General features: G+C 39.1%; 1 protein-coding gene across 4 annotated transcripts in view; it reads right to left on the bottom strand.

Annotated features, from left to right (window-relative positions):
* The window catches only part of TUBGCP4 (tubulin gamma complex component 4), a 48,715-nt gene that overhangs the window by 28,456 nt on the left and 1,037 nt on the right, over nt 1-19,222 (bottom strand). For 2 of the 4 annotated variants that reach the window (XR_011074808.1, XM_068550372.1), the window contains exons 2-7: nt 10,811-10,907; nt 7,784-7,906; nt 7,343-7,396; nt 6,845-6,901; nt 3,962-4,041; nt 1,661-1,862 (exon numbers count right to left, since the gene is read on the bottom strand). Coding sequence is in view for 3 of the 4 variants with exons in the window: in XM_068550372.1 (XP_068406473.1) it covers nt 1,661-1,862; nt 3,962-4,041; nt 6,845-6,901; nt 7,343-7,396; nt 7,784-7,906; nt 10,811-10,907 (613 nt within the window). In the remaining variant the exon portion in view is untranslated. Of the gene's footprint in view, nt 1-1,660; nt 1,863-3,961; nt 4,042-6,844; nt 6,902-7,342; nt 7,397-7,783; nt 7,907-10,810; nt 10,940-19,222 lie in introns of all 4 variants that reach the window. The other 2 variants (XM_068550386.1, XM_068550394.1) reach the window with 1 other exon arrangement.

The raw sequence follows: 19,222 nt of genomic DNA, 5'->3' as shown, positions 1-19,222 counted from the left end.
ACTCTTCCTAGACAATCACGTCTTCTTCTAAGGCTGAAGATTTTTAATCTTTCTGCATCACAGGACTCTGTAATTATAAAAGGTAGGACCTTCCAGAAAAATATATAACCATACACTTCACAGACCCTCTGAAGCCACTCGTGGACCCCAAATTAAAAACTTCTGTATGCCGATGACTCCTAAGACTTTAAGCTAGATTACTCTCATGAGCTCTAGGCTCAGCCCACTGGTCATTTCCTACAAGCACCTCAAACTCAATGTGTCCAAAGTTAGACCCATCTTCTTTCCCCTGACACCAGCAATCCATGTTCCTTATCGTCACTAGTCGCCCACTACTAAAGGCAGAGACTTGGGTATCATCCTTGATTCTTCCCTCTGGACCCATAGCCAGTTAATTACCACGACCTACCTGTTCCAGCTCCTTAATATCTCTCAAGCCTCTTTATTCTTCACCATATTTACTGTTCCCACCCTTGGTGTAGGCCACCATTATTTTTCAGCTAATGTCCCCAACATTCTCCTAACTGACCTACTTGCTGCTAATCTTAATTTTTAAAAAAACGATTCCCCCCCCAGTTTCTAGAGTGATCTATCATAAAGTCTGATCTAACATACAGAGGTAGGTTAATCTCTTGCCTAAAATTCTTCACGGTTCCCAGCTCTCTTCAGGCTCAAGTCTAAATTCCTTCCCATTGTTTACAAGGGCTTTCATGATCTTACCTCTGCTCATCTCAAAAGCTTCATTGACTGCCACTTCCCACACCATCCCCACTGTCCCTTACACTCTACATCTCAGCCTTTATTTACTTGACTCTCTCAATTGAATTACTAATGCTTCCCCAAATGAGCCATGTCCTTCATGGCCTCTGTACTTTACACAGTCCTTCCCTTTGCTTGGAATTTTTTTTTTTTCTTTTTGACCGTGCGGCATGTGGGATCTTAGTTCCCCAACCAGGGATCAAACCCGCACCCCCTGCATTGGAAGCTCGGAGTTTTAACCACTGGACCGTGAGGGAAGTCCTCCTCCCAAACTCTTTGCAATTTAGACATACATTCCACTGAAAAGCCTTCTCTAGTTACTCTAAGACCATGTTCCCAGAATACCCATACTTACTCTTTCCAGAGCACTTAGCACACTGTAATATATCTTCCACTAAACTATAAGCTCTTTAAGGACAGGGACTACTACATTTTATTTGTTTATGCAGTTGTGGCATGTGGAACAGTACCTGGCATATAACAGGCATTCAATAAAACGTTGTAACAGGATAAATGAATGGATGAATGGATAAGGACAATAGAGGACTTTGGGAAGTCTAATCAAAACTCTAAACTGCATGTAAAAGCTCTGGGTACCTACAAGACTACCTGAAGAGACAAGACTTATTATTATTCTCTTAAATGCGTATACCAGGAAGAGGGGAAACAAAAGGAATCTCACAAATATATTTTCTATTTTATAGTCTCACATTGTTAGGCATTAAGTTTAAGTATTAAGCCAAGATAAAGCCAAGTGTTTACATTTAAAGAATTTATGGAAGGTGCCCAGGCTATGATGAGCTGGGGGCTGGGGGCAGGGGCAAGTCACCGAAAGGTCATCTAGCTGTAGACTTTTCCGACTCCTGGCAGGAGAAGGCTAGGCTTCTGGTTGGGCTCTCACCAAGTCCTGGAGTTCTCTCAGTTGTTTTCCTGTCAGTCCCCCAATGCCCAGATCCTCCTCATCCTCTTCTGGCTGGGCACTGACATTACCAGAAGATGGACCCTGTTTGATAAAGAACTCTTCGTGCTGGTCCAAGAGGAGTCCATGTAGCATCCAGGCTGAGAGCTGCTTGTACATGACTCCGTGACACACAGCCAGGATTCTGAGTGGAGAGGAAAGCAAGAGCCTTAGAAGTCCACTAAGAGGACACTAAACCCATGCTTTAAACTGCTACAGGATAAACAGAGGCCTGAGGGTTTGGTCAGCAGAAGGGAAATGACCAATTAAGCTAAAAATAACTGTGCTATTTTAACTTAAATGTCTGCAGATGAACTAAGTGGTAAATTTCCAAACTTTTAACCAGTGTACTAAAGTCTGAAATGTTCAGTAAATGTTCTGATAGTCTTTTAGAAGAAGCACATTTTTTTCCCTCTTTTTGAGTAAAGTAAGTTTCAAAATGGATGATTCCTTTTAAAATTAAATGGACTTACAGGAGTCTCTTTTTGGCTAACACAGTATTAAATTAGTTTTTATTTTTGTTGGAATCACATAAGGAAAGTAGATTCAGTATGCGAGAAGCTGATATACCTGAAAAAGTATTATCCAACAAAATGAAGAGACTGAAACAAAATGCAGAAAGGAGAATGGGATATTCACATGGTCTCAAGGGATCACATCTCAGAGAACATATTAATGACAAAGGGGAAAATGTCCCTCTAAAACAGAGAGATCTGGTGGAAAACACCTAAACCAAGTGATGAAACTTAACACCAGTAATGGGACAAACTTACTTTTTGTGCTGATATGCTGTAACAGGAAATAATATGACCTATGTAGTATTCTTGCCAAAAATGTTCAACCTGAATCTAATCATGAGGAAATAATCAGAAAAATCCAGATTGTGGAACATTCTACAGGCAGTCTTTGATCATACTCCACATTTAATACAGTTGTAATCATAAAATTTTGTATCCTTTTTTCAGATAGTATTATAAAACATATTTTTACCTGTTGTTATAGTATTTGTAATTTTAATTGCGTTATAGTCTATCAAGTGAATATATCTTTAATCAGCTTTCTTCTGCTGCTGGTAATTTTCTAATTTCTTAATACAGTAGACAACATTGCAGTGAATAATGATCGTGCATATGGTTATTTTCTTCTTTTGAATAATTTTGTTAGGATAAAATTCTTAAGAGTGGCATTATAAGATTATAAAGCTACTCAAAATACACATATTTAGACATAGTTAAGCATAATCCAGCACATAGTTAAGCAGACATAGTTAAGCATAATCCATTTCCAGTGGAAATTCTCCAAGGATAATGAGATCCAAAAATGAACAAGGACTGCCTCAAGGTCATCCAGGCATCTAGAGCCTTGCTTCAATACTCAACACTTCACCCCCAGCCCAGCCCCCCAGTGTGGCACTGGGACATCCACCTCCAGCAGCAGCAGCAGGATTGGAGCCCCAGAGGGAAGCAGCTGCCCCCTGGGTGTGTCCAACACTGGAAGGTCCTCCCACGCTGGGCAGCCTGAGAGTGTGTCCTCATCCACTCTCTCTGGCCAGAGCCAGAAAAAGCAAGGGGTGGCTGGGAGAATCTGGAACTTTATTTTGAAACATCTTTGTTGCGAGCTGCCCAGCATGAGGCGTCATAATAAAGTGAGCCCATGTGAACCCCATGGATGACCGAGGCAGGAAGGTCAGGCTGCCGCGCTCCCTGGGGCCCGGTGCAGGGGAAGAGGAGTGTGTTCTCTGCACGGCCTTTAGAAGCATCGTATCCAAGACCCTGGCCAGCTCAGAGGATGGTCCGGAGCAGCCCGGGCGACCGAAAGCGAGGCCACCGTGGCTGCAGGTCTGCCCCTCAACCCCCACCTGGGTGAAACTTGAGAGACTGGACTGTCATTCCTGGGGCATGTCTCCCCTCCCCTACTCTTCTGTCTTCCGTGTTGGTGGGGGAGGGGGATAGTTCTTGTTCCAAGAACTCCTTGGTTCTTCCAGTTCTAGTTAATAAACTTGATGCTCCAGAGAGATGCAAAAAAAAAAAAAAAAAAAAACTCAACACTTTATTAAAACCCCCTTTTTGCAATTTCTGAGTCACCGTAAGGATTACATGGGCTCCTTTGCTCATGGGGCTTTTCCATCCTGGTCATAACTTTTCCCAGAAGGAAACCTAAGATGACCTGAAAATAAAACTTGTGCAAAATCAAGTCACTTGACCACCCACTCCCCCTCCCAGCCCCAGTGAAGCCATGACTTACTTTTCTAGTGCACTGCGAACAGGAGGCAAACCTCCACAGCTGTGTTTGTACACTGTTTCCAGGATTTGACAACCATGAATCTGTAGAAAATACAGCCTTGTCAAGCTGAATTCCATTTTAATAGTTCATGTAGCACAATCTCATATTCTATACTCAATCAAGAGGGCACAATCTGCAGAGAATGGGGATAAACTTTCTCATAAGATTTTTGTATAGTTCTGATTCTGACTCCAATTCCAACGTGTGGGGGGTTTCCCCACACTACCAAGCAATCCTCTGACACCAGCTTGGGGGGCCTACAATCCAACTCAATTCTGATACCATCCACCCAGAGATAGCATCAGATTCCACAGGTTAAGGGCTCAGTCCCACAAGACTGCCCTCCATTTCTGATGCCAATCACAAGTTCAGGTTGTTCCCTGTGCTTCTAACTGGCTGATTAATAGATCAGAGGTTCCCCCTCCCTGGATTCCACTAATTTGCTAGAGCAGCTCACAGAACTCAGGAAACCCACTTATTCACTAGATTACCTGTTTATTATGAAGGATACTAAAGGATACGAATCAACACCCAGATGAAAAGGATACATAGGGCGAGGTCCCGAACAAAGGAGCTTCTGCCCGGCACGGTGGCACACAGAGGCACTCTGGTTCACCAACCTGGAAACTCTCCAAACCCCGTCCTTTTGGGTTTTTATGGAGCCTTCATTACACAGGCAGGATTAATGAAATCACTGGCCATTGGTGATTGAACTCAATTTCCAGCTCTCTGCCCTCTGCCCTCCTCTCTCCCCAGAGGTCAGGTGGGAATGGTGGGACTGAAAGTTCCAACTCTCCAATCACATGGGTGGTTCCCCTGGCAACCAGCCCCTTAAGTGCTTTCCCAAAATCACCTCATTAACAAACTCAGGTGTGGTAGAAAGGGGTTTGTTATGAATATCAAGACACCTTTACTGCCCTTATTACTTAGGAAATTCTGAGTTTTAGAAGCTCTGTGCCAGAAATGGGACAAAGACCAAATCTATATTTCTTATTATAAATCACAACATCACAATAGTTGTTCTCGAATTATGGACCCTCCACCTCCCTGCCCCTCCCCATCCCACCCCATCCCCCAGCAGTATGTGCATCACCTGGAAACTTGTAAGAAATGCAAAATCTTGGGCCTCACTCCAGACCTACTGAATCAGAATCTCTGGGGTAGGGCCCAGCGATCTGGTTTTAACAATCTGCTCCAGGTGATTCTAATGCACAATGAAGTTTGAGAACTACTGCACTAAGGAAAAACCAGAATCATTTAGAGTTGAAATTCCAAGAAAAGAGGTAAAGAAAGCTCTTACTTCAGATTAAGGCCTAATTCAGACTACTCACAAGGTATACACTTTTCTAAAAATCTGCTTCCTCTTTCAATGTCCTTTTGCCTCTGTTTTTTTTTTTTTAACTGCTTTATTGAGGTATAATTTATATACAATAAATTCACCTATTTTAAGGGTACTTTCAACAATTTTTAGTAAATTTACAGCATTGTGCAACCATCACTGTAATCCAGTTTTATGACATTTCCATCACTCTAAAAGGATCCCCTGTGCCTGTTTGCACTCCCCCATTCTCACCCACAACCTCATTTTTTAGAGCCTTAGCACTCAGCTTCCTACAACCTCCTCGGCAGGAAGGAAGGTTCACCCATCTGCAATCCCTCTACTCATTTTCCACTCTCCTTCCTGTGGCCAACGGAAGCTCAAAGTCAACTGAGATGTGCCGGCATGTATGGACCCTTACACTAACCCCACTTACCTAGAAGTTCCCCTCCAATTTTGGAAGATGGTTTAGTAGAGTGGTTAAGAGCATAGTCTTTGGAGTCAGACAGCCCTGGGTTTATATCCTAGTTGTACCATTTACTACCATCTGTGTGACCCTAAGCACACTCCTTAACCTATTTGATTTTTTAGAGGATTGACTGTGATAATTGTATGTAAAGCACTTAGCACAGAGCCTGGTATGCAACAAGTGCACAATAAAAGCTCGATGTTATTTGATGAGGGCCATCAGCTTTACAGGGTCAAACAGCATTTCCCCTGCTGGCTCTGCTAGCACAGAATGAATGCAGCAGAGGGTAAGTTTCTAGACTTATACAGCAAAAAAATCAAGTAGCAACCTGGCAAACTGACTAGTTAACTAGTTATATTCAAATGAACACTCTTAATAAGCTAAGGCACAAATATAACAGCTTAAGAACATGAATGAACTAAACATATTTAATCCATTTGTCCTTTTTGATCCAATTATGAACCAGTAGATACTTCTTCTAATGTAAAATCTTAAAGCATCTCAGAATTATTAGTTCTACCCAGAAAAGACATTCTCTGGACACTGGAGACCCTAACTTTTCAATGCATGTGATAAAAACTTGTGATAAGAATAGGCATATTTAACTAATATAATAAACATCTGGGTTTCACCCAATGATTTAACAATTCTCAGAAAACTGCCAGTACCCTAACGATAAACCTACTACCTTCTTTCTTTCTAAGGATTAACTTTCTGCTTCTCCTCAAGATCCATATCCAACAGTTCTGAATCCTTAGTGTAAAAAGCTCTCACCTCCAAGTATCCATAGCATTGTTCTCTTACCCAGCAGCATTCTTGGGTATATCTATTATCATTTCCCCCACCTTCTGGACCAGGAGGTGCTTAAGGGCAGGGTCCTAACTTATTTTTGCATTCCTGATACTTAGCATGATACTCAAGCAGCTATCACTGAATGAATAAATAAATAATAAGAACTACTGAAAACTAGGCTCTTCAAAAAAGAATGTAAAGGAAAATTAATTATGAGTATTTCCTTGGTGCTTACCAGAGCAAAAGGAAAAAGGAAAGTTCTCACCTTTTGACTTTTAATTTGTTCTACTACAACCATCACAGAGGGGAAAAGGAGCTGGAACTGCAAAGGAGAGAATAATTAGGATGGTATATAATCAAATACAAGGAAAAAAAATTAACTCAGGAAATGCCTTTGTTTCTAAATAGTCCCACTTAACATAAAGATGGCAATACCACAGAACAGCCAAGATCCAGTATCCTAAGGCAATTTGCTACAGGGGTTGGCTGCAGATAGAAAGAGAATGGCAGACAGAAGCAGTTTCTATGTTTGAGGCTAGCATAATTGTTAATACTGAGGCCAATCTAGAGCATTAACATCACACAGTAAGTTTTCACTAAATTTGGAACTTTTCAAACAGTTCTGATCTAGGAAAGCACACAGAATATCAAATGCTGGGCTCTGAATCCAGAAGGAAAAAAGTTCTCAAAAATAATATTTTAAGTTAGATTATTCTAATGATATCAACAGATTCCAAAGCATTTTGTTATCTGGGCATCATACCTGATCTAAGGAGTAATTGACATGTGATATGGAGAGATGGGGGTCAGCCAGGAACTGCAACAAAAAAACACTCTGATTATGGCTCCATATAAAATATCTCGAATCTATTTCATCTATGAAAACCGGAAGCGAATGTGAGAGTAGGCTTAGCGTTCATTTTAGGGTATTGAGAATTGGTCATTTATAGAAGATTATTAATGTTGATTTTCAGGTGATGACAAAACCAAAGCTAGGGCTCTTCTAAACTCACTCAGGAACCTTTGCCGTGATCCGCTCGCCACTTTGATCATGGCTTGGGCAATCACAGAGAGCACACTTAACCTCCAGCCACGCAGAAAATAGCTCATTCTTAACCACCTGACCGTATCAAAGGGCATTTCAAATCAGGAACATGTCCTCATCTGCTGTCCCAGAGGTGTTCCTTCCCGTATTTCTTCTCACCTCTTGTTCCAAATCAAGCAGTGCTTGGCGATAAGGCTGCAAAACTGAATCCAGCCCCGTGCAGAAGGCCCTTAGGTAGATTCCATGTGACCCACCTTGGCCCTGCTGAGATGGATGGTGATCCTGAAATCAAACAAAGAGAAGTCAACTTTTCAGCTCAGACCCTGAAACCCAAGGAAGACATTATCCCTTATTAATGGCATTTTTTGGTTTAAATAATTCCCTATCAAAGCAGTGCTTCAATGAGAGGAAAACCTGACTGAAGAGACCTTTTAAAATGTGATAATGTTTTCATTTTCCAAGTGGCTCAGATGTTACAAACAACCAGGTATTACTCCATACTGTCACTAGAGGTTTTTCAACAGCTCAATTCTAACCTTATAACTTCTAGCTTAAATCCCTTTGGTGGTTTCCCCTTGCCCCAGAGTAATATCTAAACTCCTCTACATGGTATACAACAACTTCTGTATTCTGGCCCTTACTCTCTCTCCAAAATTATCTTTAACTGCTTCCAACTTCACATCTTCATTTACAAATTACTCAGCAGTTCCCTGAATGTCCCTTGTTTCTATCTCTCACCCCTGTGAATGAGTGTGGTCTGCTTATAACTATGTGCTCATGTTTGTGACAAATACCTACTCTTCCTGCAGGACCCAACTCCAGCAACTCTTCCCTGCAAAGCCCTTTCTAACTCTCCCTAGGGAATTAATAGCTCCCCTTTGTTGCTTTCATAGCATCCCTGTTTAGTGCTGGAACTGAACTTTTGTTTATCTGTCCCCTCACTAGACCAAGAGCTTCATGAAGCAAGGGCCCATATTTTGTTCATCTTTGCATTTCATTTCCTAGCACAGTTCTTTGAACAGATGGTAACTATTTACTGAATAAATAAAATGAACTCAGTCCTCCTTCTAACAACCCTTCTCCTGCCTAGATGGCAATTCATCAAAAACACGAACCTGATAGCCAACGTGGGGAGTTAGAAGACACTCACCAAGAGGCTATTAACAAATATGGTTTGTCTTTCAAGAAAGCTGCAGTTTTTTTGTAAAAGCATTCTTCTTCTACACGGGGGAATTGCAGTTAATAGTTGACTAGAGGCCACGATGACTAGCCTTTCTGGCTATGTACTGATTTGCATGGTCAGGCTCTGATGGTGGTAGATACCATAGCAGAATTCAGCAACAAATGTGGTAGGAAGCTTGGGCTCAGAGGTTATAAGGCACAGTGTAGCCAGAGGATGCTGCAAAGGATACTAGTAGTTCCTGGAGATAAATGTTCCCAGCTATAATAAGAACAGCACGGGCAACAGACCAGATTGGCTTACAACCAGGTGATTTTGTTTTGGTCATGTCATTCCAGAGAACTGAATGTCTTCATTTATCACAAAATGAAAGAAAAAATGAGACTGCTTTTACTTTTCAAAAAAAAAAGAGGTGCTACAAATATCTTTAGAATTTGGGAAAGTAGGAATTCACATATAAGATCCACATAGTCACACGAATATAGGACAGGTTTGGTTTTTTTAAAGTATTATATACAAACACTGAAAGAGCCCTTTTCATCTATATTAATATGTATACAGGTTCCAACTTTGATCATTGTGTTCTCATTATTATGACTTCATAGCAAACTGGCATTGATTAGGGTTTTTTTAATATAAATTTATTTATTTATTTTTGGCTGCGTTGGGTCTTCATTGCTGCAAGCGGGCTTTCTCTAGTTGCGGCGAGCGGGGGCTACTCTTTGTTGCAGTGCACGGGCTTCTCATTGCGGTGGCTTCTCTCGCTGTGGAGCATGGGCTCTAGGCACGTGGGCTTCAGTAGTTGTGGCACGTGGGCTCAGTAGTTGTGGCTCGCGGGCTCTAGAGCACAGGCTTAGTAGTTGTGGCTCATGGGCTCCGCAGCATGTGGGATCTTCCTGGACCAGGGCTCGAACCCGTGTCCCCTGCCTTGGCAGGCGGATTCTTAACCACTGCACCACCAGGGAAGTCCCTGGCATTGATTAGATTTTAAATTCTTTTCTCTGCAACAAAATCTGTTTGAATCAGAATCCCTGTCCCAGAGATGAAAATATAAGGCATTATTCTCTGACTCCTTTGTCCTATAGGTTACCACCAAGGGCCTGACAACCAGTTTATAACAGGGGCCAGGTGGTACTGACTGCATTGTTTCAGAAAACCATCCTTCCTTTTCCTTTCTAGAAGTCTTTGCCTTTCTCTTCGACCAGAATCATTCTTTCCACTGGAAAACAGTCATCATTGAATCAGTCACACAATGCAGCAATCTTCTTACTTACCACTGACAATTGCAGACTGTTAAAAGTAAAAGAGAACTTTAAAATTTCTCTTAAAAAAAAAAATTTGAGTGTCTACCATATGCCAGGCACTTTGCATGAATTACCTTGTTTAATCCCCACAACCCTATTAGATAGGTACTATCTATCCCCATTTTATAGGTAAGGAAACTGAGCCTCAGGTTACTGCTAAGCAGTCTATGGCCAATAAGTGATGGACAGGAAAACAGATCTTTGGTCTCTACACTATAAAGCACTGACTTCCAATTAATTTATATTAATCAATAATATTTATTAAGTCTTACCACATGCCAAGAACCTTCTCCAGTTTAACTCTTATTTACAAATAAGAAAAAGGAAGCCTGAAGATTTTAGTTGCCTGCCTCAATGTGACTACGGTAGTTAGAAGCAGAGTGGCAAAGGAATTTGAAATAATGCTTTGTGTTTTCACCTCTGGGACTGGAACTCTGGTCCAGCTCAAACTGATTTAATTCAGGTCTCTTAAAACTTGGGCAAAGCATACTTTCTCTTACATCCATCTGCCTAAATTGGTCCCCATGTATATTTTCCCCTTGTCTGAGGTACAGTCACCTTGCCTTCACTTGAATAATTCCAGTGATGAGAAATTCATAACTTCTTGACATTTACATCACATGAATTACCAATGGATTCATTGAAAGCTTGACATAGCTCCAGCCCTGGGGAGGTGTGCCTTCCCTGAGAACAGGAACCTACCTGCTGCTGCACATGGCCCGTGTACTGTTCAGTGAACTCGATGAAACGAATGTAGTCTGTGCCCAGCCGGCAGAGTCGATTCAGGACACTGGTTTCACTGGGATGGAGAAATGGGAAGTCCTGTGACACCTGCAGGAGAGGAATAATGCTAAAAACGCTGATGCCCGCTACTCACTGCTCACTAGAACGATTGTCTCCCTTTGCAAGATGGCTATTTAAGACTGGTAAGTTCTAGATAACAAAAGTATTTCCAAATCACTACAAAGACGTTGTTCCCCAGTCCCAACTTAATTAGTTATTTATTGAAATAGGCAGTAATTCATGGTAAAGAATTTAAACAGTACAAAATGGTATACATTAAAAATAAGTCAACCTCCGCAGAGGCAGCCACTACTACCTGCTTTTTTTTTTAACTGAAGTATAAATATTATATTGGTTTCAGGTATACAACATAGTGATTCAGTATTTTTACAGATTACACACCATACTAAGTTATTATAAAAGACTGACTAGGGGCTTCCCTGGTGGCACAGTGGTTAAGAATCTGCCCGTCAATGCAGGGGACACAGGTTCTATCCCTGGTCCGGGAAGATCCCACATGCCGCGGAGCAACTAAGCCCGTGTGCCGCAACTACTGAGCCTGCGCTCTAGAGCCCGCGAGCCACAACTACTGAGACCACGTGCACCAGCAATGACCCAATGCAGCCCAAAATAAATAAATAAATAAATTTATAAAAAAAAAAAGACTGACTATATTCCTGTGCTGTACATTACATGCCCGTGACTTGTTTATTTTGTAACTGGTAGTGTGTACCTCTTAATACCCTTCACCTATTTCATCCCTCCCCCATCCCTCTCCCTTCTGGCGACCACCATTTGTTCTCTGTATCTATGTATCTGTTTCTGTCTTGATATGTTTGTCTGTTTGTTTTGTTTTCTAAATTCCACATATAAGTGAAATAATAAAGTATTTGTCTTTCTCTGTCTGACTTATTTCACTAGCATAATATCCTCCAGGCCCATCCATGTTGTCGCAAATGGCAAGATTTCATTCTTTTTCATGGCTAAGTATATAACCTATTCCTTATGGAATCTTCCTGGGATGGTCTATAAGGATATATGGGGTTTTTGATCTGGTTGCAACAAAGTCTCTTGAGCAATATTGCTGACTCTTGGTTCTGCAGATTCCAGAGGTTTCTCAGACATATTCTTAGGATTTACAAATTCTCTATGAAAATTTAAATTTTGTTTTCACTTTGATAAAAATGTAAAATTAACGTAGCATATTATAATCTGTAAAAGCACCTTATAACTGGACATATAATTTAGTGTCCATATTTTCATTTGTATTTTTAATTTAAATCATGGCCAAATGATAGCCTAATATGGTATGTAAAGATTTCACAGCAGTTCAAGCAGAAAAATAGGAGTGGGAGAATGTATTCATTCAATCAACTAAGAAAAAAATCATAGCAAAATATACATAAAAGTTACCATTTTAGCCATTATCAAGTGTACAGTTTAGTGGCATTAAGTGCATTCACTATGTTGTGCAACCATCACCACCATCCATCTCCAGAACTTTTTCATCTTCCCAAACTAAAACTCTGTACCTCTTGAACGATGACTCCCCATTGTTCCTTCCCCCACACACCCTGGCAAGTACCCTTCTAATTTCTGTCTCTATGAATTTGATTACTCTACAATATTTATCCTTTTGTGCCTGGCTTATTTCACTTAGCATAGTGTCTTCAAGGTTCATCCATGTTGTAGCACGTGTTAGAATTTCTCTCCTTTCTAAGGCTGAATAATATTCCATTGTATGTACATGCCGCATTTTGTTTATTCACTTCATTTGTCTATGGACATCTGAGTTGCTTCTGCCTTTTGGCTATTGTGAATAATGCTGCTATGAACATGGGTGTACAAGTTATCTATTTGAGTCCCTGCTTTCACTTCTTTTGGGTATATACCCAGGAATAAAACTGCTGGATCATTTGGTAATTCTGTGTTTAATTTTTGGAGGAGTCACCATATTGTTTTCCACAGGGACTGCACCATTTTACATTTCCACCAGCAATGCACAAGGGTTCTAATTTCTCTACAACCCCACCAACACTTGTTATTTTCTGTTTTTTTGGTAATAACCATCCTAAAGGGTATAAAATGATATCTCATTGTGCTTTTGATTTGCATTTCCCTAATGATTAGTGATATTGATCATCTTTTCATTTGTTTATTGGCCATTGTATATCTTCTTTGGAGAGTCAACCAACTTTTAGTGACCACGTACTTATCCCAGGCACTGTGCTAACATTCCAAGATTAAATAGTGAACAAAATCAGACATATTTACTACTCCCAAGGAACTCAGAATATTTCACATTCATATTGTATTGTATTTTGTGGAAGCCATCTTTATGTGACAGTAACTGTAGTAATAAATAGGTGAAGAAGAATTTTTCTGTTACTGATTCCACAATAATTTGATTAGGACTCCATTTAATGTAGATTTTAATGACACAATGCTAACCATATCTTCAAGTTAACAACTTAAGAGGTAGCATGACATAGTCCTTAAGAACCTGGTCTCTGGAGCCAGATTGCCTGGGTTTGAATCCCTGAGTTGCCTCTTACTTGCTTGAAATCTTAGGCAAGCAATACCCCTCTGTGCCTCAGTTTTCATACCTATAAAGATGATAATTGTGAGGATTAAATAAATTAATACATGTAAATCACATATGCCAAGCACATAGCAAGTGCTCAATACATGTCAGCAATTTTTTCTTATTAGGACAGCTCTACTCAGTTATTAAGTGATAGTCTTATTAAAATTGGCATTTGAGCAGTGTTTGTTGGCAGAGTTTTAGAAAAGTTCCAGGTCTGGTTACTCTGAAACAACAAACGATACCTTAAAGTTATTGGTACCATTTGGTACAACCTACTTATATGAACAGGCATTCTCTTCATAAGAGTTACTGAAGTCAAAATAGAAAACAGAGAGCCAGATCTGCAGAAAAGTCATTCTACCATTAAACTCAATGTTGACAATTTAGTTTTAGCAAAACAACAGTATATATTACATTAGATCAGTGGTTCTCAGTGGGGGCAATTTTGCCCCCAAGGGACATGGTAATGTCTGGAGATATTTTTGGTTGCCACACCTCAGGGGATACCACTGGCATCTAGCAAGGAGAGGTCATGGATGCTGCTAAACATCCTAAAATGCACAGAACGGCCCCCACAGCAAATAATTATCCAGTCCAAAATGTCAGTAGTGCCAATGCTGAGAAGCTGCATTAGATTAATGTCAATTTGAATTTATCAGTTTGGTAGTTTTATTTACTTTGTAAAAATAATTGGTTTTACAGTTGTTTAAGAGCAATATGCTTGAGTTTATACTTAGCTTAATGTGTATACATATTCAATATTACAATAAAATTATTTTTATCAACACTGGGCATTCATGACAATTTTTCCCTTTATCGAAATGTGAAAAACACTGTTCTGCAGAAAGTATGCAATATTTGCTGATTTTGGTGCAAATTTTTTCTTTCACAAATATCTTAATACGTACTATGTGGCAGAAACTGTACTAGGGGCTCCTGGTACATCTATGAAGAAGACCACTGTGGTCTTAGCCCCCATGGGCAACTATGTGAGAGAAAGACTAAACATAAGTAACAACAATAAATAATATGAATTGTGATGTCCTATAAGGGAAATAAACAAGTTGCTGTGCTAGAAAATAATGGCATAAGGAGTATACTTAAAAAGGTGGTCAGAGAAGGTTTTTCTGAGAAGGTAACTTTAAAGCTGAGAACTTAAGGAGGAAAATATCCGATTGAGACGTTTTTATAAGAAAAAAAGGAAGGCAGCTATTGTTCCCATATTCTTTCGTCTCTTTTTACTTAGCACACACAATTACTTCCTGAATATTTTTCTCCTATATTCCTGGCATTGTGTTAGTTTTACAGGAGAAAAGAAATAATAACAAAAGGAATCTGTTTGATTTACAAGTTTTATAGACCAAGAATGTAAATTTTCTGCTCCTCTACAGCCTATACTACCAATTCTCATAGGAACAGGCATGACTTTGTCATCCCACAGAGCTAGATTCAAATCTTGCCTTATCAAGACTAGCCACCACAAAGTTCTCTGAACTTCAGTTTGCTCATTTGTAAACTGGGGCCAACAATACCTAAGTTACTAAGTTATGGAGATGATTAGATAATACTACTGGAAGCAGGAGTAGAAAAGAGTGGTTCAGATACTGAAGCCAGACAAAACTGGGTTCAAAAGGAAACAGAAACTTTAAATGACACAACAGACCAGATAGATTTGATATGTACAGGACATTCCATCCAAAAACAGCAGATTACACTTTCTTCTCAAGTGTGCACGGAACATTCTCCAGGATAGATCACATCTTGGGTCACAAATCAAGCCTCAGCAAATTTAAGAAAACTGAAATCATATCAAGCATCTTTTCTGACCACACTATAGATTAGAAATCAATTACAGGGAAAAAAACATAAAAAACACAAACACATGGAGGCTAAACAATACGTTACTAAATAACCAAGAGATCACTGAAGAAATCAAAGAGGAAATCAAAAAATACCTAGAGACAAATGACAATGAAAACACGACGATCCAAAACCTATGGGATGCAGCAAAAGCAGTTCTAAGACGGAAGTTTATAGCTATACAAGCCTACCTCAAGAAACAAGAAAAATCTCAAATAAACAATCTAACCTTACACCTAAAGGAACTAGAGAAAGAAGAAAAAACAAAACTCGAAGTTAGCAGAAGGAAAGAAATCATAAAGATCAGAGCAGAAATAAATGAAATAGAAACAAAGAAAACAATAGCAAAGATCAATAAAACTAAAAGCTGATTCTTTGAGAAGATAAACAAAATTGATAAACCATTAGCCAGACTCATCAAGAAAAAGAGGGACAGGACTCAAATCAATAAAATTAGAAATGAAAAACGAGAAGTTACAACAGACACTGCAGAAATACAAAGCATCCTAAGAGACTACTACAAGCAACTCTATGCCAATAAAATGGACAACCTGGAAGAAATGGACAAATTCTTAGAAAGGTATAACCTCCAAGACTGAACCAGGAAGAAATAGAAAATATGAACAGACCAATCACAAGTAATGAAATTGAAACTATGATTAAAAATCTTCCAACAAACAAAAGTCCAGGACCAGATGGCTTCACAGGTGAATTCTATCAAACATTTAGAGAAGACCTAACACCCATCCTTCTCAAACTCTTCCAAAATATTGCAGAGGAAGGAACACTCCCAAACTCATTCTATGAGGCCACCCTGATACCAAAACCAGACAAAGATACTACACAAAAAGAAAATTACAGACCAATATCACTGATGAATATAGATGCAAAAATCCTCAACAAAATACTAGCAAACAGAATCCAACAACATATTAAAAGGATCATACACCGTGATCAAGTAGGATTTATCCCAGATATGCAAGGATTCTTCAATATATGCAAATCAATCAATGTGATACATCATATTAATAAATGGAAGAAGAAAAACCATATAATCATCTCAATAGATGCAGAAAAAGCTTTTGACAAAATTCAACATCCATTTATGATAAAAACTCTCCAGAAAGTGGGCATAGAGGGAACCTACCTCAACATAATAAAGGCCATATATGACAAACCCACAGCAAACATCATTCTCAATGGTGAAAAACTGGAAGCATTTCCTCTAAGATCAGGAAGAAGACAAGGATGTCCACCCTCACCACTATTATTCAACATAGTTATGGAAGTCCTAGCCACAGCAATCAGAGAAGAAAAAGAAATAAAAGGAATACAAATTGGAAAAGAAGTAAAACTGTCCCTGTTTGCAGATGACATGATATTATACATAGAGAATCTTAAAGGTGCCACCAGAAAACTACTAGAGCTAATCAATGAATTTGGTAAAGTTGCAGGATACAAAATTAATGCACAGAAATCTCTTGCATTCCTATACACTAATGATGAAAAGTCTGAAAGAGAAATTAAGGAAACACTCCCATTTACCACTGCAACAAAAAGAATAAAATACCTAGTAATAAACCTACCTAGGGAGACAAAAGACCTATATGCAGGAAACTATAAGACACTGATTAAAGAAATTAAAGATGACACCAACAGATGGAGAGATATACCATGTTCTTGGATTGGAAGAATAAATATTGTGAAAATGACTATACTACCCAAAGCAATCTACAGATTCAATGCAATCCCTATCAAATTACCAATGGCATTTTTTACAGAACCAGAACAGAAAATCTTAAAATTTGTATGGAGACACAAAAGACCCCGAACAGCCAAAGCAGTCTTGAGAGATAAAAACGGAGCTGGAGGAATCAGACTCCCTGACTTCAGACTATACTAGAAAGCTACAATAATCAAGACAATATGGTACTGGCACAAAAACAGAAACATAGATCAATGGAACAAGATAGAAAGCCCAGAGATAAACCCACGCACCTATGGTCAACTAATCTATGACAAAGGAGGCAAGGATATACAATGGAGAAAAGACAGTCTCTTCAATAAGTGGTGCTGGGAAAACTGGACAGCTACATGTAAAAGAATGAAATTAGAACACTCCCTAACACCATACACAAAAATAAACTCAAAATGGATTCGAGACCTAAATATAAGACCGGACACTATAAAACTCTTAGAGGAAAACATAGGAAGAACACTCTTTGACATAAATCACAGCAAGATCTTTTTTGATCCATCTCCTAGAGTAATGGAAATAAAAACAAAAATAAACAAATGGGACCTAATGAAACGTCAAAGCTTTTGCACAGCAAAGGAAACTATAAACAAGACGAAAAGACAACCCTCAGAATGGGAGAAAATATTTGCAAACGAATCAACGGACAAAGGATTAATCTCCAAAATATATAAACAGCTCATGCAGCTCAATATTAAGAAAACAAACAACCAAATCCAAAAATGGGCAGAAGACCTAAATAGACATTTCTCCAAAGAAGACATACAGATGGCCAAGAAGCACATGAAAAACTGCTCAACATCACTAATTACTAGAGAAATGCAAATCAAAACTACAATGAGGTATCACCTCACACCAGTTAGAATGGGCATCATCAGAAAATCTACAAACAACAAATGCTGGAGAGGGTGTGGAGAAAAAGGAACCCTCTTGCACTGTTGGTGGGAATGTAAGTTGATACAGCCACTATGGAGAACAGTATGGAGGTTCCTTAAAGAACTAAAAATAGAATTATCATATGACCCAGCAATCCTACTACTGGGCATATGCCCAGAGAAAACCATAATTCAAAAAGACACATGCACCCGAATGTTCATTGCAGCACTATTTACAATAGCCAGGTCATGGAAGCAACCTAAATGCCCATCGACAGACAAATGGATAAAGAAGATGTGGTACATACATACAATGGAATATTACTCAGCCATAAAAAGGAACAAAATTGGGTCATTTGTTGAGACGTGGATGGATCTAGAGACTGTCATACAGACTGAAGTAAGTCAGAAAGAGAAAAACAAATATCGTATGTTAGCACATATACGTGGAAGCTAGAAAAATGGTACAGATGAACCGGCTTGCAGGGCAGAAATGGAGACACAGATGTAGAGAACAAATGTATGGCCACCAAGGGGGGAAAGCGGTGGGGGGGTGGGGGTGGTGGTGTGATGAATTGGGCGATTGGGATTGACGTGTATACACTGATGTGTATAAAATTGATGACTAATAACAACCTGCTGTATAAAAAAAAAAATATTATTCAAGTCATCCAATGATGGAATGACCCAGTTGACTGTATGACTAATTTGACCAATAACAGAGTGATGTGAGTAACAAAACAAACAAACAAAAGACATAGTTTGAAAGTAAAAGGAAGGAAAATGACATAACATACAGTAAACATAAAAATCTGTTTTTCTGTCAGGCTTGGCTATGTTACTATCAGACAAAGTAGGTCTCAAGAAAAGGAGTATTACCAAGGATAAAAATAAGGCTCAACAAAATTTTGAAAATTTGAAATCTGACAGAGCTTGTTCTCTGACTATAATGCAATTAAATTAGAAATCATTAAGATATCTAGAAAAACCCCTCCAAATACTTGGAAATTAAACAGTACACATCTAAATAACCCATCAGTCAAAATATAAGGAAATAAAATAACAAAGGCATGGATTTGAATTTCTGCTTCATCACTTACTAGCTTTGACTTTCACAAGTAACTTAACTTCACTTTGCCTCAGTTTTCTCAACTTTAAATCCAAGTAAACTGGTTAAAATCACTCCTAAATCTTAAAATATATCAGATTTGTATTTTGTTTCAATCCCACCACCAATAACGAATGCAGATTAT

The sequence above is a fragment of the Eschrichtius robustus genome, chromosome 1 (genome assembly GCF_028021215.1).
Source record: "Eschrichtius robustus isolate mEscRob2 chromosome 1, mEscRob2.pri, whole genome shotgun sequence".
Taxonomy (NCBI): Eukaryota; Metazoa; Chordata; class Mammalia; order Artiodactyla; family Eschrichtiidae; genus Eschrichtius; species Eschrichtius robustus.
Note: the sequence above shows the minus strand (reverse complement) of the source record. Positions and strands in the feature narration are given on the sequence as shown.